This window comes from Ursus arctos, unplaced genomic scaffold (assembly GCF_023065955.2).
Source record: "Ursus arctos isolate Adak ecotype North America unplaced genomic scaffold, UrsArc2.0 scaffold_28, whole genome shotgun sequence".
NCBI classification, from domain to species: domain Eukaryota; kingdom Metazoa; phylum Chordata; class Mammalia; order Carnivora; family Ursidae; genus Ursus; species Ursus arctos.
This window is the reverse complement of record NW_026622963.1, coordinates 8,169,436-8,196,901: the sequence shown is the minus strand read 5'-3', so window position 1 is coordinate 8,196,901 and position 27,466 is coordinate 8,169,436. Positions and strand designations below refer to the sequence as shown.

The following is a 27,466-nucleotide window of genomic DNA, read 5'->3' as shown; positions in this document are numbered from 1 at the left end:
CATTGGCTTTGGGGAGTAAACACTGACTTAAGTAAAAGATTATCTGCTTTCCCAATCCCTCACTGATCCTTGCCTTTGTCACAAAACCCAAGCAACACTGAACTGAGATGTTCTGTCTGTAGGGTCATCGGCAGTTTCATCAGTGAAAATGCCAAAAGGCAAGGAACAGCGTCTCCCGCTTCTAAGGAATGAGTGGGGCACTGGTTACCTATGGGGAGACCAGAACCAGAGGGACCAAAGCCCCAGGCAGGGGAAGCCTGAGCTGGCCAAACAGAGCTTACTCAGTTCAACCGTAAATATCCACTTTGATCACCTCCCTCTCATAAACCAATCACGTGACTTCCCTGATTCTGGTGGCATCCCCCTGGGCCCCCACCAAATCATGACTACCATCTCCAAAGCAATGGGTCATAAACAATGGTCTCCATTCTCAGTGAGGTTCCAAATGCTCACTGTCCCCTTTTTCCCTTGGGAATTTTATTGACTTAAGTCCTTGATGAGCCCCTGGAAGGATGTGACCCTCCAGATTTCTGTGAGCTAATCTCAAAGTGACAACTTTAAAAGGCAGAAGTCAGGGATCAAGGCTTCCACCCAGCACCACAGAAGCTTAAAATATGCTACATGGGCTCCTTCCCACTTGTCCCTATAAACTTAGCCGCTTGCTGACAAGTCTTTTGTAGCTTAACAAATGAAGGGATTTTTTTTAAAGATTTATTTATTTATTTTAGCGGGGGGGGGGGGAGCATGAAGTGGGGAGGGTTAGTAGAGGGATAGAGACTCTCAAGCAGACTCCCCACCGAGTGCGGAGCCCAACAAGAGACTTGATCTCACAATCCTGAGATCATGACCTGAGCAGAAATCATGAGTTAACCGACTGAGCCACCCACGTGCCTCAAACCAAGGCATTTTTATGTCCTTTTAGACACAAAATGTGGTTGAAGAAAATTCAGAAAAGCGTTGTGACTAGTATAACCAGAAAAGTGACAGCTGTGGTAAAAGACAAAGGTAATTAACAAAAATCTAAGTTTATTTCAGAGACTAATTATCAGACTAATTACACTGTGGCCACACATCCTGTTAAGTAACAATGAGACATTTTGCTACAGCTATCCCACTTAAAACAAACAAGACCCTACACAAAAAAGACAACTTAGTATGTGTCCCTAGAGAAGAAACATGGAACACCATCCCGGGAAAGCCAGTCAGTTCCATTATCAACAGGTGTTTGGCCTACCCTAATGACATTTTAAAAAAACAAGATATTGGTCTCAGGCTAATAAAGGCCACACGTTTATTAAAGAATCAGAAGATTTCTGGCCCCAATGTCTCTGGAAACAAGATCTGCTGTAAAGTTTAAAACCACAATGGCAGTCTACCAGCTGACTCCAAAATCTATCCGCTCCTTCCTCCAGCCATACTGACAGGTGAGAAACACGGTCTTCCTTATGGAAGCCAGCCACTGGGAGCTTCTAACCTTAGCTTGAGCTTTACTCTAACTCACACAACTAGTAATCGTCACGGTAATCCGTAATCAGCCTTAAGCTTAGGGGTTCCTATGTCTTTCCCATTTATTTTCTCATTGCCTTCAAGAAAACAGACATACTTACTCCACTGCTTTCTTGTAGATTTCAATGGCCTTGTCCAGGTCTCCCTCCAGCAAATGGATCTTCCCCAGCATTATATAAGTCAAATCATGCCTGTTAAGATGGAGTGCGTTGTGCAGCTGGTCTTGTGCCTAACAAGATTGATGGAGTAAAGAGAACCACATCACTACCATGAAAGGACAATGGCTTGGTGTATCTTTCGTAAAGACAGAACTCCCGTGGTGCTCAGGCAGGAGCAGGACATCTCAGCAAACAGCCCCCACCACCCAAAAACACTAAAACACACCGAAACTGCTTGCTGACAGGACAGCTGCAACGTGAGGTGTCTGCCTCTGGAGCCACATGGGAGAGTTTTTTATACAAGATGATTAACCTTTCTGAGTGTCTTCTGCTTCTTGATATTCATACCCATGACTCATACTTTATAATTCAAAGGAGTGTCATAGTACAGAATACAGCATTGCCCTGGACTCGATCCCAGCTGCACCGCTGACCAACCGCACAACCTTCCCTGGGGTGGACCTCATTTTCCTCACCAATATTTTGATAAAGAATGAATGGACTGTTCTCGTTTATTCACTCCGCACGTATCCATTGAGTACCTACTGTTCTAGGTACTAAGGATACCGGCGCTAACAGAACAAACTCCTTGCTCTAGAAGAGCTTTATCCTAATCGATGATCAAAAGGGCTTTAAGTCATTCATTGACTCAAGTATTTACATCAATGTCAAGTATTATATTTGCTCTGTTTGTTAGCTTTACAGTAAAATCTAAATATAATTCTCCTCAGTACAGCTCTGGCCAAAGACCAATCCCACCTCTCCCTTGGCTCAGAATAATCCTATGAATAGAAATGCACTTGCGTGGAATATTCTCTGAGGAGAAAACTCTCCTAAGCAAGCATAAAACACTATAGATCTGCCCAGGAAACCTAAGGAGACCCACTAAAAATGTAAGTTCTTACATGGAAAATAACATTAAAAACAGTAACTGTCAGAAATCAAATCCACTTAAAACTTAAATTCATTTCCAGTAACCTTAAAAACTACAATCAGTTGCCATCAGACCATAAGACAGCTCACACAGTCGTGATTACACTTTCAAGACCGAAGGGTTCACTTTTTGATATTTAAGTTTTACTGAACATTTGTTTCTATACTAGAAAATGACACCAAGGACGGGAGAGAAGAGGGGAGAGAAGCAACTCAACTGCTATTCCCTCATAATATTTCTAGAGTTTGTCATTTTCTTGCTAAAATCAGAAAAGAAAAAGAAAAAAAAAAAAAACAGAAAAAAAGCAGATGGATGAAAAATGAGAATAAATATGGGGATAAATGTCTGGCACTTTCAATTTTTGCTGCCAGAATCCCCACAAGCACTTCTCAGGAACCCTACACCACGAGCGATGGCACCCCTGCAACAAGCGGCCCCTCAGGGGGCTCCTCAGGGGGCTCCCCAGCCGGCGCCCAACCGCCACCGCCATTCCCACACGGTACCTTACTGAACTGCTTCAGGTAAATGTAGCAGACTCCCAGGTTGTGACAGATCTCCTGCACACAAAAGGAAGTGAGACAGCACAGGTGTCAACCCCACAGTTACTATGTGACTGAAACGACAGGCATCTAAACAGTCACTGCCCGGCAAAGCGTGCATTTGACATGGCACTACAGGTAGTTTCTCCTAGATTTCACACTTAAATACATTTAATTCTACAAAATGGGTATTAATATGTAAAAATAATATGCAAAAAACTCAGATTATAAGAGAGAAAAGCAGACTAAACAGTGATCTTCCTGGGTCTTGGGGTTACATACCCAGCCCCAGGCCTTTCTTCTCTAAGAGCTGCCCCCTGCCCTCCTCTCAGAAGAGACTGTCCACAGCCCCTGCTCCACCCCGAAGGAAGTGTGTGTGTGTGTGTGTGTGTGTGTGTGCGTGTGTGCGTGTGCCGACCAGATTCCTTCTCCTAGGAACCTGGGACTTGACTAGGTGATGTGGACTCGGGGACCAACAACGCAATCTGGAGGCCGCCGAGACGGAATATACGTCACTGGAGCCAGTCTGCTGAGGTCTACAAATCCTGGCCCGTGGGCCAAATTCATCCTCTGCTTTTCTTGTAAATAAAGTTTTACTGGAACACAGCCACGACCACTTGTTACACATTGCCTACAGAACTTTCACACTAGAACTTTAAAGTAGCTGCAATAGGGACTATATGAAGCCACAAAGCTTAAAATATTCACTAGGCCCTTTACAGAGGAAGGCAAAGGTAATTCTGGAAGGCAGAACAAAACTTCAAGAGTCAGAGACATGGAGAGGCTATGTCCCTGAATGTACACCAAAAAGACAAGGAGGGGGAATACGTGAGATGCAACGTCAGAGCCACAGGGAACAAGCACAGAACACGTTTAATACAATGGAAAACAGGGTAACAGATGCCGCTGGTTAATAGCCACTCTCCTTGTTGTCCTTCCCAGCAGACCTAACGTTATAGTGTCAATGTGTCCAACGTAAAAACTACACTTCCTGGCCTTCCTTAAAGGGGGGGAGGTTGATGTCACACAAGTGGCAGTCTGTTGGGGATTTCTGGGAAAGCTATACTTTCCTAATACAGGCTATGTCTTTTTCTCTTTGTTGTTTCCTTTTTCTCCCTGCCTGGAATGATGATGTGATCTTAGAGCTGCAGCAGACGCCTTGTGACCCTGAAGAAAAGCCTCAGCCTTGACGTCCTTGGATCACCAAGTCAATGCTGGCAACTACTCACCTGGATTTGTTTCATGAGAAAAATAAACCCCTAATTGGTAAAGCCAATGTTTAGTCAAAATTCTTATTGCAGTTATAATCCCTAACTGATAACAAAGAGATAATGGAGGAGAAGAAAAAAAAAATCAAAGAATGACTCAAACAAAATTTCCCTGACCCAAAATAGGGCAAGGATTCTCACAGAAAAGCCAACTGAGGGTCCACAGATGAGGGGGAAAAAGAAAAGAAACACTTCTAGACAACTATGATTGATATTTCAGAACTCCAATGATAAAGAGAAACTCCTCAAAGCTTCTAGAGAAAAAAGTGGAGTTATCAACAAGAATCAGACTGTTAAGAGACTGCCAGAAAACCAGGCAGCAATGTCTGCTAAGTTATGAGGCAACACGACTTTTGATCTTATGCTTAGTTAAATCATCAATCAAGTGAGGATAAAATAAAGATATTTTGGGAGGGAGGGGTTAAGATGGTGGAGGACTAGGGGACCCCTTTTTCAGCCGGTCCCCTGAGTCGAGCTGGATAGGTACCAGACCAGCCTAAACAACCACGGAACCAGCCTGAGACGCAGGAAGACGCATCTGGATCTCTACAAATGAACATCTCCAGCGCTGAGTATTGAGGTACGAAGCGGGGAGCCATGAAACTGTGCACAGATATCGGAAGATAAACGGAAGGGGGAGGGAGCCACCGCGTTCGGGCGCCGGGAAGCGGTAGCCACCTGCACGGGGGAGCGGGCGGACTCGCAGACGGCATCCGCAAAACAGCAGACTGAGACCGTGAGCCGGGAGCGCGCGCCACCAGACTTTTCACGGAACTCCGATGCGCTCACTGGATCCAGACTGAGACTGGGAGCTTCCAGAGCGTGCGCGGGGCGGCTGGCGGCGTTAGAAACACAAAGGACAGAGACGCGCCGGCCCTGGAAGTGAGGGCTGGGACGCCGGGTGTGGGGCGCACATCCCGGGACGCTGCAGGGTTGAGCAGCACCAACAGAAACAGAGTTAAAGTGGCCAGAACATTCGTAGAGAACGGGCTGCAATCCCTCTGTTCTGTGACAGAGGCTGAAATTCGGCCGCTGCTGCTCTGACTCTCAGAAGAGGCACAGCAAACCGCCAGGGAAAGCCGCCAGAGAACAAAAGCCTGGAAACACCGGCTCAGAGAGTGCCCATCCCCATCCCCCCTCGCAGGGGACACGGAGACTCTACCCAAACAGGGTTGCCTGAGTATCGGCGCGGCAGGCCCCTCCCCCAGAAGGCAGGCTGAAAAATCAAGAAGCCCACATCCCTAAGATCCCTATAGAACAAGGGTGCACGGCCTGGGTCCTGGTCAATAATTTGGGCTCTGGACAACCCCACAACCTCTCCTCATCAGAATGACGAGAAGGAGAAGTCCCCCCCAGCAAAGAAAAGACAATGAGTCTGTGGCCTCTGCCACAGAACTAATGGATATGGATGTAACCAAATTATCAGAAATGGAATTCAGAGTAACAGTGGTCAAGATGATGTGCAGACTTGAAAAAAGTATTAACGAAAATGTTAATGAGAATATAGTATCTCTAAGGGCGGAAATGAGAGCGAATCTGGCAGAAATTAAAAATTCTATGAGCCAAATGCAGTGAAAACTAGAGGCTCTGACAGCCAGGGTAAATGAGGCAGAAGAACGTATCAGCGAATTGGAGGATGGGTTAGTAGAAGAAAAAGCTAAAATAGAATCTGGACTCAAAAAAATCCACACTCAGGAATGTAGGTTACGGGAGATTACTGACTCAATGAAACGTTCCAATGTCAGAATCATCGGCATCCCCGAGGAGGTGGAGAAAAACAGAGGTCTAGAAGAGATATTTGAACAAATTGTAGCTGAAAACTTCCCTAATCTAGTGAGGGAAACAAACATTCGTGTCCAAGAGGCAGAGAGGACCCCTCCCAAGCTCAACCATGACAAACCTACACCACGTCATGTCATAATGCAATTCGCAAATATTAGATCCAAGGATACAGTACTGAAAGCGGCCAGGGCAAAGAAATTTCTCACGTACCAAGGCAAAGGTATCAGAATTACGTCAGACCTGTCTACACAGACCTGGAATGAGAGAAGGGGTTGGGGGGGCATTTTCAAAGTTCTTTCAGAGAAAAACATGCAGCCAAAGATCCTTTATCCAGCAAGGCTGTCATTCAGAATTGATGGAGAGATAAAGACCTTCCAGAATCGCCAGTCATTAACCAATTTTATAACCATGAAACCAGCCCTACAGAAGATATTAAGGGGGGTTCTATAAAGGTAAGAAGGCCCCAAGAGTGATACAGAACAGAAAGTCACAACCCATACAAACAAAGACTTTACTGGCAACATGACATCATTAAAATCATATCTCTCAATAATCAGTCTCAATGTGAATGGCTTAAATGCTCCCATAAAACGCCACAGGGTTGCAGACTGGATAAAAAGACATGACCCATCCATTTGCTGTCTACAAGAGACTCATTTTGAACCCAAAGATACATTCAGACTGAAAGTAAAGGGATGGAATACCATCTTTCATGCCAATGGACCTCAAAAGAAAGCTGGGGTAGCAATTCTCATATTAGATTGGATTTTAAACTAAAGACTATAGTTAGAGACACAGAAGGGCACTATATTATTCTTAAAGGATGTATCCAACAAGTGGATATGACAATTATAAATATATATGCCCCCAACAGGGGAGCAGCAAGATACACAAGCCAACTCTTAACCAGAATAAAGAGACATATAGATAAAAATACATTAATAGTAGGGGACCTCAACACCCCACTATCAGAAATAAACAGAACACCCTTGCAAAAACTAAGCAAAGAATCAAAGGCTTTGAATGCCATACTCGACGAGTTGGACCTCATAGATATATATAGAACACTACACCCCAGAACCAAAGAATACTCATTCTATTCTAATGCCCATGGAACATTCTCAAGAATAGACCATGTTCTGGGACACAAAACAGGTCTCAACCGATACCAAAAGACTGAAATTATTCCCTGCATATTCTCAGACCACAACACTTTGAAAGTGGAACTCAACCACAAGGAAAAATTTGGAAGAAACTCAAACACTTGGAGACTAAGAACCATCCTGCTCAAGAATGATTCAATAAACCAGGAAATCAAAAATCAAATTAAACAATTTATGGAGACCAACAAGAATGAAAACACAACGGTCCAAAACCTATGGGATACTGCAAAGGCAGTCCTAAGGGGGAAATACATAGCCATCCAAGCCTCACTCAAAAGAATAGAAAAATCTAAAATGCAGTTTTTATATTCTCACCTCAAGAAGCTGGAACAGCAACAGAGGGACAGGCCTAATCCAAGCACGAGGAAGCAGTTGACCAAAATTAGAGCAGAAATCAACGAATTAGAAACCAGGAGTACAGTAGAGCAGATCAACAGAGCTAGAAGCTGGTTCTTTGAGAGAATTAATAACATTGACAGACCACTGGCAAGACTTATCCAAAAGAATAGAGAAAGGACCCAAATTAATAAAATTATGAATGAAAAAGGAGAGGTCACAACCAACACCAATGAAATTGGAAGGATTATTAGAAACTTTTATCAACATCTATATGCCAATAAATTAAACAATCTGGAAGAGATGGGAGACCTTCCCGGAAACCCATAAACTACCAAGACTGAAACAGGAAGAAACTGATTTTTTAAACAGGCCAATTAATTATGAAGAGACTGAGTCAGTGATAAACAATCTTCCAAAAAATAAAACTCCAGACCTGGATGGTTTTCCTGGGGAATTCTACCAAACATTCAAAGAAGAAATAATACCTATTCTCCTAAAGCTATTTCAAAAAACAGAAACAGAAGGAAAGCTACCAAACTTATTCTATGAGGCCAATATTACCTTGCTCCCCAAACCAGGCAAAGACCCCAACAAAAAAGAGAATTACAGACCGATTTCCCTAATGAATATGGATGCCAAAATCCTCAACAAGATCCTGGCAAATAGAATCCAACTGTACATTAAAAGGATTATCCATCAAGACCAAGTGGGATTCATCCCTGGGATGCAGGGGTGGTACAACATTCGCAAATCTATCAGTGTCTTAGATTTTATTCAGAAACAAAAATTCAGAAATCATATGATTCTCTCAATAGATGCAGAAAAAGCAAAATACAGCATCCTTTTCTGATTAAAACCCTTCAGAGTGTAGGAATAGAGGGTACATTTCTCAATCTCATAAAAGCCATCTATGAAAAGCCTACAGCAAATATCATTCTCAATGGGGAAAAGCTGGAAGCCTTTCCCTTAAGATCAGGAACACGACAAGGATGCCCACTCTCGCCACTATTATTCAACATAGTACTAGAAGTCCTTGCAACAGCAATCAGACAACAAAAAGGGATAAAAGGTATCCCAATCGGCAAAGAAGTCGTCAAACTGTCTCTCTTCGCAGATGACATGATACTCTATATGGAAAACCCAAAAGAATTCCACTCCCAAACTATTAGAAGTTATAGAGCAATTCAGTAATGTGGCGGGATACAAAATCAATGCTCAGAAATCAGTTGCATTTCTGGGGCGCCTGGGTGGCACAGCGGTTAAGCGTCTGCCTTCGGCTCAGGGCGTGATCCCGGCGTTCCGGGATCGAGCCCCACATCAGGCTCCTCTGCTATGAGCCTGCTTCTTCCTCTCCCACTCCCCCTGCTTGTGTTCCCTCTCTCGCTGGCTGTCTCTATCTCTGTCGAATAAATAAATAAAATCTTAAAAAAAAAAAAAAAAAAAAGAAATCAGTTGCATTTCTATACACGAACAATGAGACTGAAGAAAGAGAAATTAGGGAATCCATCCCATTTACAATAGCACCAAAAACCATACGTTACCTTGGAATTAACCAGAGACGTAAAGGATCTATATTCTAGAAACTATAAATCACTCTTGAAAGACATTGAGGAAGACACAAAAAGATGGAAAGATATTCCATGTTCATGGATCGGAAGAATTAACATAGTTAAAATGTCCATGCTACCCAGAGCAATCTACACTTTCAATGCTATCCTGATCAAAATACCAAGGACATTTTTCAAAGAACTGGAACAAATAGTCCTTAAATTTGTGTGGAACCAGAAAAGGCCCCGAATCTCCAAAGAACTGTTGAAAAGGAAAAACAAAGCTGGGGGCATCACAATGCCGGTTTTCGAGCTATACTACAAAACTGTGATCACAAAGACAGCATGGTACTGGCACAAAAACAGACACACAGACCAATGGAACAGAATAGAGAACCCAGAAATGGACCGTCGGCTCTTTGGGCAACTAATCTTTGATAAAGCAGGAAAAAACATCCGGTGGAAAAAAGACAGTCTCTTCAATAAACGGTGCTGGGAAAATTGGACAGCTACATGCAAAAGAATGAAACTTGACCACTCTCTCACACCATACACAAAGATAAACTCCAAATGGATGGAAGACCTCAATGTGAGACAGGAATCCATCAAAATCCTGGAGGACAACATAGGCAACAACCTCTATGACATCGGCCAGAGCAACCTTTTTCATGACACATCTCCAAAGGCAAGAGAAACAAAAGATAAAATGAACATGTGGGACTTCATCAAAATAAAAAGCTTCTGCACAGCCAAGGAAACAATCAAAAAAAACTAAGAGGCAGCCCACGGAATAGGAGAATATATTTGCAAATGATGCTACAGATAAAAGACTGGTATCCAGGATCTACAAAGAACTTCTCAAACTCAGTAAGCGGGAAACAAATAAACGAATCATAAAATGGGCAGAAGATATGAACAGACACTTTTGCAATGATGACATACAAATGGCTAACAGACACATGAAAAAATGTTCAAAATCATTAGCCATCAGGGAAATTCAAATCAAAACCACACTGAGATACCACCTTACGCCAGTTAGAATGGCAAAAATAGACAAGGCAAGAAACACCAATTGTTGGAGAGGATGTGGAGAAAGGGGATCCCTCCTACATTGTTGGTGGGAATGCAAGTTGGTACAGCCACTCTGGAAAACAGTGTGGAGGTCCCTTAAAAAGTTAAAAATTGAGCTACCCTATGACCCAGCCATTGCACTACTGGGTGTTTACCCCCAAAGATACAGACGTAGTGAAGAGAAGGGCCATATGCACCCCAGTGTTCATAGAAGCATTGGCCACAATAGCTAAATCGTGGAAGGAGCCGAGATGCCCTTCAACAGATGATTGGATTAAGAAGTTGTGGTCCATATGTACAATGGAATATTACTCAGCCATCAGAAAGAATGAATTCTCAACATTTGCTGCAACATGGACGGCACTGGAGGAGATAATGCTAAGTGAAATAAGTCAGGCAGAGAAAGACAAATATATGATTTCTCTCATCTATGGAACATAAGAACTAGGATGATCGGTAGGGGAAGAAAGGGATAAAGAAAGGGGGGGTAATCAGAAGGGGGAATGAAACATGAGAGACTATGGACTATGAGAAACAAACTGAGGGCCTCAGAGGGGAGGTGGGTGGGGGAATGGGATAGACAGGTGATGGGTAGTAAGGAGGACACGTATTGCATGGTGCACTGGGTGTTATACGCAACTAATGAATCATCGAACTTTACATCGGAAACCACGGATGTACTGTATGGTGACTAACATAATATAATAAAAAATCTTAAAAAAAAAAAAAAAAGAATGGCAAAAATAGACAAGGCAAGAAACACCAATTGTTGGAGAGGATGTGGAGAAAGGGGATCCCTCCTACATTGTTGGTGGGAATGCAGGTTGGTGCAGCCACTCTGGAAAACAGTGTGGAGGTCCCTTAAAAAGTTAAAAATTGAGCTACCCTATGACCCAGCCATTGCAATGCTGGGTGTTTACCCTAAAGATACAGACGTAGTGAAGAGAAGGGCCATATGCACCCCAATGTTCATAGCAGCATAGTCCACAATAGCTAAATCGTGGAAGGAACCGAGATGCCCTTCAACAGATGACTGGATTAAGAAGCTGTGGTCCATATATACAATGGAATATTACTCAACTATCAGAAAGAATGAGTTCTCAACATTTGCTGCAACATGGACGGCACTGGAAGAGATAATGCTAAGTGAAATAAGTCAAGCAGAGAAAGACAATTATCATATGATTTCTCTCATCTATGGAACGTAAGAACTAGGATGATCGGTAGGGGAAGAAAGGGATAAAGAAAGGGGGGTAATCAGAAGGGGGAGTGAAGCATTGGAGACTATGGACTCTGAGAAACAAACTGAGGGCTTCAGAGGGGAGGGGGGTGGGGGAATGGGATAGACTGGTGATGGGTAGTAAAGGGGGCACATATTGCATGGTGCACTGGGTGTTATACGCAACTAAGAATCATCGAACTTTGCATCAGAAACCAGGGCTGTACTGTATGGTGACTAACATAATGTAATAAAAAAAAACATTAAAAAATAATAATAATAAAAAAAATAAAGATATTTTGGGCATGTAGGTATTCAGTATCCATAACAAAAGACAGCCATACGACAAATGGAACCATTAGCATGTCACTAATAACAAAGAACTTCAAGTTCTCTACTTACCCAGTCTTTCTGGTTCAGTTTAGCTGCTTCGTTATATACTTCAATGGCAGCTTTATGTTTTCCCAAAAGAAATCTGGGGAAGAGATACATTTTCTGTAATTATTAACTCAAAGCTTTTACAGGACTAACTCCACTAGTCCCTCATTTGACTAATATTCTGTCCAGGAGAGAATTCTGGAAGCCTCTTCCCTATTAGCTGTCTGTGCTGTTTTGGCCAACGAGGCTGGCTTATCAATAACAGAGGCTTTTTTGGTAGGGGCTGCACTGATCGCTGTCCCAGGGTCTTGGACTCACTCTACACCAATTTTAGTGAAAGTCTTCTGTAATTTATTTTCTGCAACATACCACAAATGTAGAACAAAAAAGAAACGAGCTAAAATATATATACCAGTTAAGCAAGGGCTGCCAGCATTCATCATCACCATCTACTTAAGGGACAACCCCTTCCCTTCCAAGACTAAATCTCCTGCCTTGACACTGGGTCACAATTCTAAAGAGAGGCAAGGGCAGTCCGGGCCTCTATGCAAAGACAGTGCAGGTATGAATGACAGGAGGTAAGAAGGTGGGGCTGGAACCCCATGGGACACTATGGCTCCGGAGTAGAAAACCTGTCAGTGTACCTAACAGCTTATAAAGAGCGGAGGTTGTTTGCACCCAGGAGCTGTCTGGGCCTCCACTCGACAAACACTTACTAATACGAACTATGTCAAGTATTTATTACACTACATGTCGGAACAGCAGATGAAAAAATTTCTACAGGTTGCCAGTAAGATTAGGGGACTAAGGGAACAAGATGTCGCTATTTATACGATAAACAATATCGGGTTTCCCCCATCACGCTACACTATACAATGTTTGAAATTCTCATCGTTAACTCATTTTTTCAAATTTCAAAATCAATCCACTCTTCAAAAGTGGATCCCAGTATCCCTGTTGGGCAACTCTCCCTCTATGTATCAGGCGGATCAGGCTGCCAGAAGCAGCCTTTGCCTGAGAAAAACGCCTTCTACAGTGTTCTCTGTGGGTACCCCGGGGCTTGCAGGCCGCAGATACTCACAGAGATCTCGCCACCTGCTTGAGGTTATCTGCACACTGAGGGCTGAGAATAGCGCACGTCTGAAAGAGTTCTAGGGATTCTTGGATATTTCCTTCCAGGCGAAATATTAATGCTGCCAAGAGACGGAAAACACAGTAAAAATCATCATATTCTGGGGAGAACAGTGTCTGTTATCAGAAAAACTGGAGAAGAGGGAGTTAAGAAACCATACCAAAGAAACCCTTTGGATAATTGTATCTTTGACACAATCAGATATGACCTCAGGTAGGCTGAAACAAGTAGCAAAGTTGTTGACAATTTAAAACTTTTTTTAATAAGCTCTCTCAAACCTACCTACTCTAATCCCGGCATCCACCATGCAGATAACCAGGTGCCTTGCAAATTATCCCACAACTTCCTCATGATAAGGACATTCCTGGGCTTCCCCATCAAACACTCTATTTATCATGATAACTCAGACTTCCATCTAGCGGTTTCCAGAGTATACCCAGACAGGGCAAAAGGGCAATCAAGGAGATTCTGGCCTCAAATGCACGAATATTTCGGACTTGGTTTCCAGTATAACAACCAATCCAAATCATTAATTCTTCCCAGGCTTAAATTTTCAGAAGAAGTTACACGTTTAAGTATTATGAGGCACTGAGAGTCCAGAACTTGTAATACTGGGAATAAAAGAGCTTTTTTTTTTTTTTTTTTTACCATTACGTCCTAGAGATATCAATATCTTACCAATTACTTCAGAAAATTGTACGTTAATCTGAAGGCTACCGATCCAATGTGTGGTAAACAAAACCATTCATCTACGCCAAAGAATCAAAAGAAAAGTTCCTAGAAAAACTAAAGATGCTAAAGAGTAAAATTTCAGTCACCGGTTCTTACATTTGGTTTCTGGTAAATTCCATCTATTCTCTGCTTTACCCTCTACACCTCTAGGCTTCTTCCTTTCATCCTAACACCCTTATAAAAAATTCTCAAGCCTTTCCTCATCTCTTTTAGCTGACTACAAGAAGCCCTTCTGGAAGCCCCTTCTGGACTTGAAGCAGGGACCCTAACATCCACTCTGAAAACACTAGCCAGACACTACAGAATGGGGGGGAAGGAGAGCAGCAAAATTTTTTTTAACAGAACCAGTCACTTCTGAGGTCAAATCCCACACAAGAATTATGTTTCGTTTCAAACAACATAATACTGAATAAGACCTTTGTAGAACATTTGAATTTAAAGTGTTTCATAGGTAGTTTGCACTTCTTTCAGAACCTAGGCAAAGTATGCCTTTCTCTACCAAGAAGAGAAGAAACACATGTCTTACCTTGGACATAGATAGCATATTCACATAAGCCCTGAGTCTCCTGAAGTTGCTCTTTGATAACAGCCTGAAAGAGGAAGAAAAATACAGTAGTTCAGTGTCTTGAAGTATTTTTAAGAAAAGGTAGACATGGGCCGTGAGACAGGAATCCATCAAAATCTTAGAGGAGAACACAGGCAACCACCTCTTTGACCTTGGCCACAGCAACTTCTTGCTAGACATGTCTCCAAAGGCAAGGGAAACAAAAGCAAAAATGAACTATTGGGACTTCAGCAGGACAAAAAAGTTTTTGCGCAGCAAATGAAACAGACGACAAAACAAACAGGCAACCTATGGAATGGGAGAAGATATTTGCAAATGACATACCAGGTAAAGGGCTAGTATCCAAAATCTACAAAGAACTTATCAAACTCAACACCCAAAACACAAAAAATCCAGTCAAGAAACGGGCAGAAGACATGAACAGACATTTCTCCAAAGAAGACATCCAAATGGTCAACAGACACATGAAAAAATGCTCCACACCACTCGGCATCAGGGAAATACAAATCCAAACCACAGTGCAATACCACCTCACACCAGCCAGAATGGCTAAAATTAACAACTCGGGAAACAACAGGTGTTGGTGAGGATGCAGAGAAAGGGGAACCCTCTTACACTGTTGGTAATGCAAACTGATGCAGCCACTGTGGGAGACAATACGAAGGTTCCTCAAAAAGTTAAAAATAGAGCTACCCTATGACCCAGCAATTGCACTACTAGGTATTTACCCAAGGGACACAAACGTTGTGATCCAAAGGGGCACCTGCACCCCAATGTTTATAGCAATAATGTCCACAAGAGCCAAACTATGGAAAGAGTCCAGATATCCACTGACAGATGAATGAATAAAGAAGATGTGGTGTATATATAGACAATGGAATAGTACTCGGTCATCAAAAAGAATGGACTCTTGCCATCTGCAATGATGTGGATGGAACCACAGGGTATTATGCTAAGCGAAACAAGTCAGTCAGAGAAAGACAAAATACCATATGATTTCACTTATATGTGCAAAACAGATGAGGTGTCTGGGTGGCTCAGTCAGTTGGGTGTCTGCCTTCAGCTCAGGTCATGATCCCAGGGGGTCCTGGGATCAAGCCCCACGTCAGGCTTCCTGCTCAGTGGGGAGTCTGCTCTCCCTCTCTCTCTGCCCCTCCCCATTGCTCGTGCTCTCTCTCAAATAAATAAATAAAATCTTAAAAAAATAAATTAAGATGAAAACGGAGAGGGAGGCAAACCATAGAAGACTCTTAACTGCAGGAAACAAACTGAGGGTTGCTGGAGGGGAGCTGAGTGGGGGGATGGGGTAACTGGGTGATGGGCATTAAGGAGGGCACTTGATGTAATGAGCACTGAGTGTTATATGCAACTGATGAATCACTAAATTCTACCCCTGAAACTAATAATACAGTACATGTTAACTAAATTGAATTTAAATTAAAAATTAAAGAAAAGAAAAGGTAGACATGGGCAGGAGCATATGTAAGAAATCTATAGAATACAATAATTACTAATAATGTTCATCTGGAATTTTTAAAAAATCTCCTCTCTTTTGGGGTTACTTATTATAGAACAGGGTCGGCAAACTATAGCCCACAGGCAAATTATGAGCCACACAGTCTGTTTTTGTAAAGCTCTCAAGCTAAGAGTAGTCTGCATATTTTTAAAGGGTTATAAAAAAAAAGAGAAGATGAAGAATATGAAACAGAGACTGTGGCCTACAAAGCCCAAAATATTTACCATCTGGCTCCTTACAGAAAAAGTCTGCCAACCCTTCTCTAGAATCTCGGCAAGCTAAGGAAAATACGAAAACATTTCCAGCCATCACTGTAGATGCTAGGGGTTCTCTGATAGCAAAATACAGGCTCTACCTTCCTCCTGTGACAGGCTAAGCTCAGGATGAGATGTTCAGAGAACAAGCACCTGAGTCTAACTTAGAGAATCAAGGAAGGCTTTTTGGAGTCAACAGTTTTAAAATCCTGTGTTGGCAGGGGTTGGAGGAGAAGCTGAGGTGGCTAAGAGAGTCAGGGAGAAAAAGGCTTCAAATGCCATGCTAAAAAAGTTGAGAGCAATGGGAGAATCTTGGTAAGTTTTAAGCAGGAAGTAACCCGATTCTACTTGCTTTACAGAAAAGCCATTTTTGGAGCACTGCTGAAAACAGATGGAAAGGAGGCAAGATTGGTGTAAGAATTCTTACAGTAATTTTAACAAAAATGATGGGAATTAACTAAGGCCGAGAGAGAGAAGAAAGTGGACAATTTCAAGAGATAGTAGATAAGGATCTCCAGAACATAATGATTATCTACAATATATCAGGTAAAATCGGTCAGGGGATTCTGACACAGTCAAGATGGGTGAATGATGGTAGCTATCCCTGCGACAGGGTACAAGGGAAGGAACACGTTTGGAGGAAAGCAGATAAATTCAGCTACAGAAAAGCTGAACGAGGGGCGCCTGGGTGGCGCAGTCGTTGAGCGTCTGCCTTCGGCTCAGGGCGTGATCCCGGCGTTCTGGGATCGAGCCCCACGTCAGGCTTCTCTGCTGGGAGCCTGCTTCTTCCTCTCCCACTCCCCCTGCGTGTGTTCCCTCTCTCGCTGGGTGTCTCTCTCTGTCAAATAAATAAATAAAATCTTAAAAAAAAAAAAAAAAGCTGAACGTGAAATGCCTGTGAAGCATCAGTAGGTATCACATTGGTCTGAAGACCAGGAGGAAATGTATGAAATGCACAGAGAAAGGGGCCTAGGAACATCCCCAACTCTTAAGAAATAGAGGAGGAAGAGAAGCCAAAAATAGGAAACAGAAAAAGTTGTCAAAAAAGGAAAAGGGAAACAAGAAAAGGATAATATCACAGAAGGAAAGAAAGAAACCTTTTAAGATTCATGCTGGTACTAAACATTGCTAGTTCTGTGTTGCCATAGGCACAAATGCCACAGGTCAAAATTTAAGACCACAACCTTAGAAGCATACAAAGTTCCAAATGCCAAAAAGACAATATGAAGGATATATCTTGCATGTTAATACTACTGTCTGCCAGCAAGTGTGTATCAAAGATACAGTTTAGAGAAAAAGGAAATACAAATAGTTTTTGAAATATACAAATGATGATCAAGTTCACCATAATAAGAGAATTATAATCCTCAATGAAATTTCTTTTTTTTTTTACGTATCCTGAGATCAAAACGTTAAATACTATGCTGTGTTGAACATTTGCCATCCACCAAGACACCAACGAGTCCCAGACAGTGACCGCTCCTTCACCCTGGTCTTGAAATGAGAAGACACATGGAACACACCTGAACCTGACCCCAGCCTGCAGTCAGACCCAGCCAAGCCACAGCCCGTCTGAAGGCCCAGCAGGCAATAATTACATGTCTGCTGTCGGAAGCCACTGAAATTTTGAGGTTGTTAAGCAGCATTATCATAGCAAAAGCTAACCAATGCACAAAGTGTGGGGAAGCAGAAACTCATACGTTATCAGTGGGATTTAAACTGCCACAAATCTGTGTGACACACTCTAGTTGCCTAACAAAGCCCAACTCTCATGGTCTCTATCCTTACAACCGCTCACCTTGCATGCTTCATAATCCTTCCGGATATAGTGGAGATGTATCAACCAGTTCTGCTTCTCCAAAATCGGAAACTCTTGAGCTGGGCAGGGTATTTGGACAAAACAAACAGAGTCGTTATTAGATTTTCTCCTTAAGCACTGTGCTCACATGTAACTGCAAGCATACTGCTTCCACTCTTCTGGCTGCCCACAAGGACATCATGCATCAAAAGTGTATAGATTTTTAAATTAAGAGATACTTGTCCTACTATTACACATTGAATATACGCTTCTCCTCAGTTTTTGTGGCTTATCATGCCAGTTTCTCAGATCATAACTTGGCCTGAAAAAAAAAACAGAACCATGCTTTGTCTCTTCTTTCTTTCTCCCTGGTTACTGAAGGTGAAAAAGACGGCTCTCTCAAAGGTATTTCAGGAATATTAACAACGAAAAATACATAACACAGTTAATGTCCCATCGGATAGATCAGAGGACCAAAACTAGTTCAACACAGTCCTAGCAATAGCAAGGTAAAAAACATTTACTGCTGCCCAGGAATGAGAAGGCAACAATGACAAAAATCTATCGGAGTCACTGAAAACAATTTATGATAAACCATAAAATGAATTACTATCCCTTTGAATTCAAAAGTTTAAAAATATGGGTAAAAATTCATTAAGAAATTACTTTTCTGTGAAAAAAAAAGAGTTCACACCAATCTCAGAACAGTGGTGAGGAAGAAGGAGGGAGGAAAGTTAAAAAGGAGATTTCAGGGGCACCTGTGTGGCTCAGTCAGTTAAGCGTCCAACTCTTGATTTTGGCTCAGGTCATGATCTCAGGTCATGGGATCGAGTCCCACATCGGGCTCCGCACTAGGTGTGGAACCTGCTTAAGAGTCTCTCCCTCTGCCCCTCCACCCACTCACGACCCCCCCTCTTAAAAAAGGGGGGGAGACTTAGCTCTTTAATGCTTTAATTTCTCAAAAAAAGTAAAAATCTCTAAAGGATATGTGACTAAATGTTTTTATTTATTAAATCTGGCCAGTGAGTACATGGAGGTTCGTTATTTTTTTATGCACTTTAAAACATATTGAAATATTCCCTTTTAAAAATGTAAAAGAAAGCATACAGCAGGAAACAAGATGGGAATGATTTCTGATTATCTGTAATCATTTGTTCCATAACCTTAGGAGACACATCAACAGAAAACCTAAGATTTATAGGTCCATAAAAGCACAGGAAGGGAAAAAAGCTTACTGTGACCCAGAGTCAGTGGAGCCAGAACAGGGAATATCAATGGAATTTATAAGATAAAATTATGAAAGTATAGATATGGTTTTCTTTGCCAGAAGGAAGGAAAAAAAAGGTGAAATGTTAAGCAATTGACTCTTCATCTTCCAATAACCCATACTCTGAGCGGGACCACCCTTCTTCTAGTCAGCAAGGGCCTATTTGAGGTTCTTTGATGACTTTTGTTTCCTTCCTTCTCTTTCCTCAAGCCCCATCAGTCATCAGATCTCAGCCACTCATGTTCTGCCTCACCACCTCCAGAATGATATTTCTTATTAAAGGCCACACAAATCACTAAGAGGTGGGTGGGGGTGAAGGGGTGTGTGCGCACACGCGCATGCACGTAAGGTGGGTAAAGAAACACACTGTAAGTGTAGCTCTGAGATTAGTGGCTTATGGAGTAATCTTGGGCCAAGGCTCATTTGTACGGCCTACCACTCCGTCACCTACCCTCTGAAGGTAAAGAGTAAAAGGAGACACTGAAACCTTTGAGTTTAAAATATCACTAAGTATCACTGCTTCTACAACTTTGGGCTATAGACAAAATTCATAAAATGCAAATCTGAGTTTTGCTACTATTAAAATCTCACAATAAAAGATGAGTAATTTTTTCTGTTTCCTGGATGAAAAATGGAGAAAAAAATATTCAATTTGCAAGGCAGCTTAAGAGCCTAGAGGCTCATGAAAGGAAGACCTAGGGATTAGAAGAAGGGAAGGCATCATCAAATCCAAAGCCTTAAAGGTCATTTCACACTCCTGGAGACATAGTTTGTCTAAAAGCTAAGAGAATTCTAGCTTCATCAAAGATTTCAGAAATCATTTCAGTGCCCCATAACTGTCCTATTACTGTACGATCTTGGGAAATGTACAGTTAACTCATCTATAAAATAGAGACTCATTCATTCATTCGACAAATATTCACTGAGCACCTACCATGTGCCAGGTACTGTTCCAGGCACTGAGGGTACAAAAGTGAAAAGTGACCTCCTGACTTAAATCGGTGGGGACAGGGTTCGCGGGGGAGTCAGAGAGTGCTAGCAGAAGGGAGAGATGATAATAAAATAAGTCATATATGAGTGATATTTTTCTATGGAGAAAAAGCAGAGAAAAGGGACAAGGAGTACAGGGTAAGGGGTTACACTTTTAAATAGGAGGGTCAAGGAATAAAATACCCTGAGAGCTGGGAGGACTGAATGACAATACATATATAAAGAGGTTCAGTTTCTGGCACATAATAAGTCCTAGAAGTGTTAGCTGTTGTTGCTGTTGTTTTTAGTATATGTATTTTTAGTTATTTTTCAAAGATGAGGGAATTCTGGATGCCTTAGAAAGAGTCTATAAATCTTGAGTCTATAGTTAGAATTTACCTGTAAATGTGTAAACTGAATTTCTTGCATTCCAAATCATTGCTCACTCCAGTTCCCTACAAACAGGGGTACTGGTTCTTACATGCTTTCGCAAGTATTATGAGAATTACCTACATGAAAGATCCTCTAAAAAAGATAGGCATAGTAAAGGCAAAGTGGAGCCTCCTCTATTTTACAGCAGAGAAAGGTGGTCATCTCTGATGCTACACTTCAAGAGCCTCTATAGCCACAGACATCAGGTGGCCAGCTGATGAAACGAAGACAAGGTGATGCCTTTCAGCTGTCGTACAAATACCACGTTCATATCTCCAGTTCCCACGTGGCCCCTCCACCATCACCAAGGCAGTATGGGTGGAAGGCTGACAACCTGGCAACCATACTCCCTTGGCCCTTCTCTTCTCCTGACCCCATTCTACTCTTTTATGACATCTCTCCTCTTTGTTTCCCCCTCTAAGGGTGCACCAGACTTCTACATGGAACAATTATATAACCAAATAAACATGACAGTTGCAAGAATTCTTCTCCCTTGTAGTTTGCCCTAGGTGCCAAATTCTCTTAGTAATGGTCCTAACTCAAATTTTTTTTTTTTGCTTGAACGTGCTAAATTTTTTTTTTATTATGTTAGTCACCACACAGTACATCATTAGTTTTTGATGTAGTGTCCCTTTGATTATTAATGCTAGGGAATAGCATCCCGGACATATGAAGGCTGAGCAGAAAATTATTGTGCTTTGAATTTTCAGTTGAAAAATTTTCTAAAATGACTAGCACTTTTGTAAGTACATTATAAGTGAAGCCTTCTTTGGTAAAGGATCTCTTCCGGGGTGAGCAGACACATAGCACATGATTTTTATATGTAGAATTCCCATCCTGATTCAATACCAGCCTTCTTGGGACCTACAGCAAAATATTTAACTTCTCTGGGACTCCGTTTTTCCCTCAATAATTTTCAGTGGAGGGCGCCTCGCTCTGGCTCAGTCCATTAAGCATCTGCCTTTGGCTCAGGTCATGATCCCAGGGTCCTAGAGCCCCGCATGGGGCTCCCTGCTCAGCGGGGAGTCTGCTTCTCCCTCTACCCCTCCCCACTGCTTGTGATCTCTCTCTCTCTCAAATAAATAAAATCTTTAAAAAATAATAATTTTCAGTGGAAAATTATGAAAAATCTGAAAGTGGCCATTCAATAAGTGCTAATTTCCTCATGTTATAATAGGATCTATAACACTCTTCTACCTCGATATATTATTTGGGACACTGAAAGATATGACAAATCTCCTGAGGCAAGGGAAACAAAAGTAAAAATCAACTATTGGGATGACATCAAAATAAAAGCTTCTGGACAGCAAAGGAAACCAACAAAACTAAAAGACAAGACGACCTACTGAATGGGAGAAGATATTTGTAAACGACACACCTGGTAAGGGGTTAGTATCCAAAATACATAAAGACCTTGAACAACTCAACATCCCAAAAATAATCCAATTAAAAAATGGGCAGAAGACATGAACAGACATTTGTCCAAAGAAGACAGATGGCTAAGAGATACACGGAAAGATGCTGAACCCCACTCAGCATCAGGGAAACACACATCAAAACCACAGTGAGCTATCAGCTCACACCGTCCGAATCAACAACACAAGAAGCAACGAGTGTTGGTGAGGATGTGGGGAAAAAAGGAACGCTTGTGAGCTGATGGTAGGAATGCAAACTAGTGCAGCCACTGTGGAAGACAGTATGGAGATTCCTCAAAAAGTTAAAAATAGAAATACATATAATCTCCTAATTCCACTACTGGCTATTTGCCCCCAAAATACAGAAACACTAATTCAAAAAGATACATGCACCCCTATGTTTATCGCAGTATTAAAAAGAGCCAAATTATGGAAGCAGCCCAAGTGTCCATGGATAGCTGGATGGATAAAGAAGACATGGTGTGTGTGTGTGTGTGTGTGTGTGTGTGTGTGTGTGTGTGGTGGAATATTACTCAGCCATTAAAAAGTATGAAATCTTGCCATTTGCAACAACATGGATGGATCTAAAAAGTATAATGCTAAGTGAAATAAGTCAGTCAGAGGAAGACAAATACCTTATGATTTCACGCAAATGAGGAATTTAAGAAACAAAACAAACAAAGGGGGGAAAAAAGACAAGCCACCTATGGTAATCTATGGTACCAGAGGTTGGAGGGATGGGGGAAGCAGATAAAGGGATTAAGAGTACACTTATCTTGATGAGCACTGGGTAATGTATGGAAGTGCTGAATCACTGTATTGTACACCTGAAACTAATATAACACTGTATGTTAACTGTACTGGAATTTTAAAAAAGAGAATGAATCTTGAAACTAATGTAAATGTAAGATATTTTTATTACTATCAATCTGGGCTCTGTATCAGTCAGGGTCTAACAAGGGAACATGGAAACCACTTGAGAATTTAAAACAGAGGGATTTCAATGCAGTGAACAGGTGATGAAAGAAATGAGAGGCCCAACAGGGAACGTGAGACAAATTAGAGGTTAGCACGGGAGCAAAACGCTGCTGCCACCTGGAAGGAAAAGGGGAGGAAATGTGTTGCTACCAGTATCCAAGGCTGAAGTTACCAGGAAGAAACTAAAAACAAGATGGCCCGACTGGCAGAAGCAACAGAAGAGATGCTTCCAGAGACCACCCCCCTCCTCCAACTTCTCCAAGCAGAGAGAAAGAGAGGAAAACCATGGGTTCTTCTTCCTCATGCCCTCCAATCTCCTTCCAGTTCCTCCCACTTGCTAACCCAGACAGCAACTGCTGACACAGGAGCCTGGTAAGGAAAGAAGCCTACAAGGGTCAGCTCTTCACAAAACACAGCAACTAAAGGAAGGGTGCGGAATGGATCTGAGGGCAAACAGGCCCAGGATCAGCAGAAGCATCAACTCTGTCCATAAATGATGATGGAGGAGGAGACTGGACCAAGTCAGTACTCACCCTAGGATAAATGCTAGAAGCTGGCTTTTAAAAAGTTATTATTCTTAAACTGTTTGCTATACAACTTGGTCACTTCTTGTGAGCTTAAAAGAGATGAGGAAGAAAGAAAAAGTCATATAAAAAGATCAATTATAGGGGCGCCTGGGTGGCACAGCGGTTAAGCGTCTGCCTTCGGCTCAGGGCGTGATCCCAGCATTGTGGGATCGAGCCCCAGATCAGGCTCCTCCGCTATGAGCCTGCTTCTTCCTCTCCCTCTCCCCCTGCTTGTGTTCCCTTTCTCGCTTGCTGTCTCTATCTCTGTCAAATAAATAAATAAAATCTTTTATTAAAAAAAAAAAAAGATCAATTATGGTTTTACTACATATCCTATTTTACTTCCTCAAATCAAAATTTAACAATTACATTTACCCTTTTAAGGTGTGCAGGTGTGTGTATGTATTCTCCCACATTATTTATAAATGTTTTATTTTTATACTTATTTATGTGAATTAGATATATTCCATAAGCATACAGAATAATTTATTTATATATATTTTATATATATCTACATCAAAGTGTTTTCCTCCCCTATTAGTCCACTGAAAGTTCCCATGAGGCTAGCGAGTCCTATAACTAACTCATGGACTATTCCAACATTGCAGATGAGGGAATTAAGACTCCAGAGGCTAAGTGATTTGCTCACATTCACCACCTAATTAATGAATGAGGCAGGGCTATAACCCAAATCTCTCCGGATTAAAACTACACCAAATTTCTGTCCAATCATAAAAGACTTTCCAATTTTAAAATGTATTTGTGTTGTCAACTAGATATACTTAGCAACACAAAATTAAATAAGATTTAAAAGTTTTTCTATGATAAGAAAAGCAGAACAGGCCTTTTTATTTTTAAGGAATTTCTTTTTTTTTTTTTTAAAGATTTTATTTATTTATTCGACAGAGAGAGAGACAGCCAGCGAGAGAGGGAACACAAGCAGGGGGAGTGGGAGAGGAAGAAGCAGGCTCATAGCGGAGGAGCCTGATGTGGGGCTCGATCCCATAGCGCCGGGATCACGCCCTGAGCCGAAGGCAGACGCTTAACCGCTGTGCCACCCAGGTGCCCCTACTTTTAAGGAATTTCTCTACCTATACAAGCATGGGGGCAAACGCACATGTGTACATGCACACAAAAGGGATTACACATATTTGGAAACTGTTTGCTTATATCTACTGAACCTAAATCTACCCTTCCCGGTGACCAAGGAATCCTACTGCTAGGTACATACCTGTACCTGAATAACTTCATGGTGGCATTATGCATAACACCTTAAAATGAAAGTATCCCAAATGTTCATCAAGAGTAAACTGAATAGGGGCACCTGGGTGGCAGTCAAGCATCTGCCTTCAGCTCAGGTCATGATCCCAGGGTCCTGGGATCAAGCCCTGCATCGGGCTCCGTGCTCAGAAGGGAGTCTGCTTCTCCTCCCTCTCCCTCTGCCCCTCCCCCGCTGGTGCACTCTCTCACTCTCTCTCATAAATAAAAAAAATCTTAAAAACAAACTAGATAAAGAGTAAACTGAATAAACTAGGGCACAGCCTCATAGAATACTATACAATAGTGAAAAAGACACAAAAGATATTTTTTTTTTTTTAAAGATTTTATTTATTTATTTGACAGAGAGAGAGACAGCCAGCGAGAGAGGGAACACAAGCAGGGGGAGTGGGAGAGGAAGAAGCAGGCTCCTAGCGGAGAAGCCTGATGTGGGGCTCGATCCCATAACGCCGGGATCACGCCCTGAGCTGAAGGCAGACGCTTAACCGCTGTGCCACCCAGGCGCCCCAAGATATTTTTTTAAGTACATACTAAATGATTCTGTTTATATTAAGTTCAAAAGTGCAGCAAAACTGATCTACATAATATAAGTTAGATGTAAGTAAGCACCTTTGGGAGGAGTAGTTAATAACTGGCAGGGGGCACGAGGGAGCCTCTGGGATGCTGATGATGTACTATATTTTAATCAAGATAGATATATGGATACGTTCACCTTGTGAAAATTTATTGAGCTATATATACAATTATGATTTATGCACTTTTCTTTATATTTGCTATGTACCGATTTTTAAAGAAGTGTAAAGAATCAAGGTAAATACCTCCTCCACCAAAAGAATTAATTTCTACAATACCAGTACAGAAGAGGAGGAGGCACACAACTCATTCTGCGACTAAGGGTAATATTCTCTAGACAAGACACAAAAGGCATTAATCATAAAAGAAAAAAACTTATAAATCAGCCTCATCAAAATTAAAACTTCTAAAAAATAAAATCATCAAAAAACACATTAAGAAAATGAATAGGTAATCTACGACATCAGCCAAAGCAACCTTTTTCATGACACATCTCCAAAGGCAAGAGAAACAAAAGATAAAATGAACTTGTGGGACTACATCAAGATAAAAAGCCTCTGCACAGCCAAGGAAACAGTCAAAAAAACTAAGAGGCAACCCACGGAATGGGAGAAGATATTTGCAAATGATGCTACAGATAAAAGACTGGTATCCAAGATCTACAAAGAACTTCTCAAACTCAATACGTGAGAAACAAACAAATCATAAAATGGGCAGAAGATATGAACAGACACTTTTCCGATGATGACATACAAATGGCTAACAGACACATGAAAAAATGTTCAAAATCATTAGCCATCAGGGAAATTCAAATCAAAACCACACTGAGATACCACCTTACGCCAGTTAGAATGGCAAAAATTGACAAGGCAAGAAACAACAATTGCTGGAGAGGATGTGGAGAAAGGGGATCCCTCCTACATTGTTGGTGGGAATGCAAGTTGGTACAGCCACTCTGGAAAACAGTGTGGAGGTCCCTTAAAAAGTTAAAAATTGAGCTACCCTATGATCCAGCCATTGCACTACTGGGTGTTTACCCCAAAGATACAGACGTTGTGAAGAGAAGGGCTATATGCACCCCAATGTTCATAGCAGCATTGGCCACAATAGCTAAATCGTGGAAGGAGCCGAGATGCCCTTCAACAGATGACTGGATTAAGAAGATGTGATCCATATGTACAATGGAATATTACTCAGCTATCAGAAAGAACGATTTCTCAACATTTGCTGCAACATGGACGGCACTGGAGGAGATAATGCTAAGTGAAATAAGTCAAGCAGAGAAAGATAATTATCATATGGTTTCTCTCATCTATGGAACATAAGAACTAGGAAGATCGGTAGGGGAAGAAAGGGATAAAGAAAGGGGGGGTAATCAGAAGGGGAAATGAAGCATGAGAGACTATGGACTCTGAGAAACAAACTGAGGGCTTCAGAGGGGAAGGAGGTGGGGGAATGGGATAGGCTGGTGATGGGTAGTAAGGAGGGCACGTATTGCATGGTGCATTGGGTGTTATACGCAACTAATGAATCATCGAACTTTACATCAAAAACCAGGGATGTACTGTATGCTAATTAACATAACATAATAAAAAAACATTAAAAAAAAAAAGAAAACGAATAGGTAAGAATCAGTCGGGGAGGGGGAATCACAATACACATAACAGAATAAGAACTTGTACCCCCAATACTGAATTCTTATAAATCAGTAACAAGAAAACAGACAATCCAGTTTAAAAATAGGCAAAAGCCTTGAACATTTCCTTTACAAAAAAAAAAAAAAATGACCAGTAAGTATATGAAAAAGTGTTCAACATCACCAGTCATAAAGATAATGCAAATTAAAGTCACAATAAGATACTACAACATATTTACCAGCATGTCTAATATGAAAAAGACTGACAGTACCAAGCAATTTATAGCAACCAGAAATCTCATAATTGCTGGTTGGGGGTATACAATTACACAACCACTGTGGCAATCTCTTATAAAGTTAAAACATACACTTTATATATGACCAGCAATTCCATTCCCTAGGTACTTACTGTTGAGAAATTAAAACAAATGCCATCACACATAAAAAGATA

At 41.6% G+C, this 27,466-nt stretch overlaps 1 protein-coding gene across 3 annotated transcripts in view; it reads right to left on the bottom strand.

The window, feature by feature from the left end:
• Positions 1-27,466, bottom strand: part of BBS4 (Bardet-Biedl syndrome 4) — a 61,783-nt gene that overhangs the window by 7,591 nt on the left and 26,726 nt on the right. For all 3 annotated transcript variants that reach the window (XM_026478462.4, XM_026478460.4, XM_048221822.2), the window contains 6 exons: positions 17,902-17,981; positions 14,295-14,358; positions 12,986-13,097; positions 11,929-12,001; positions 3,102-3,155; positions 1,608-1,735 (listed from right to left, as the gene is read on the bottom strand). In XM_026478462.4, the coding sequence (XP_026334247.2) occupies positions 1,608-1,735; positions 3,102-3,155; positions 11,929-12,001; positions 12,986-13,097; positions 14,295-14,358; positions 17,902-17,981 (511 nt within the window). The remainder of the gene's footprint in view (positions 1-1,607; positions 1,736-3,101; positions 3,156-11,928; positions 12,002-12,985; positions 13,098-14,294; positions 14,359-17,901; positions 17,982-27,466) is intronic.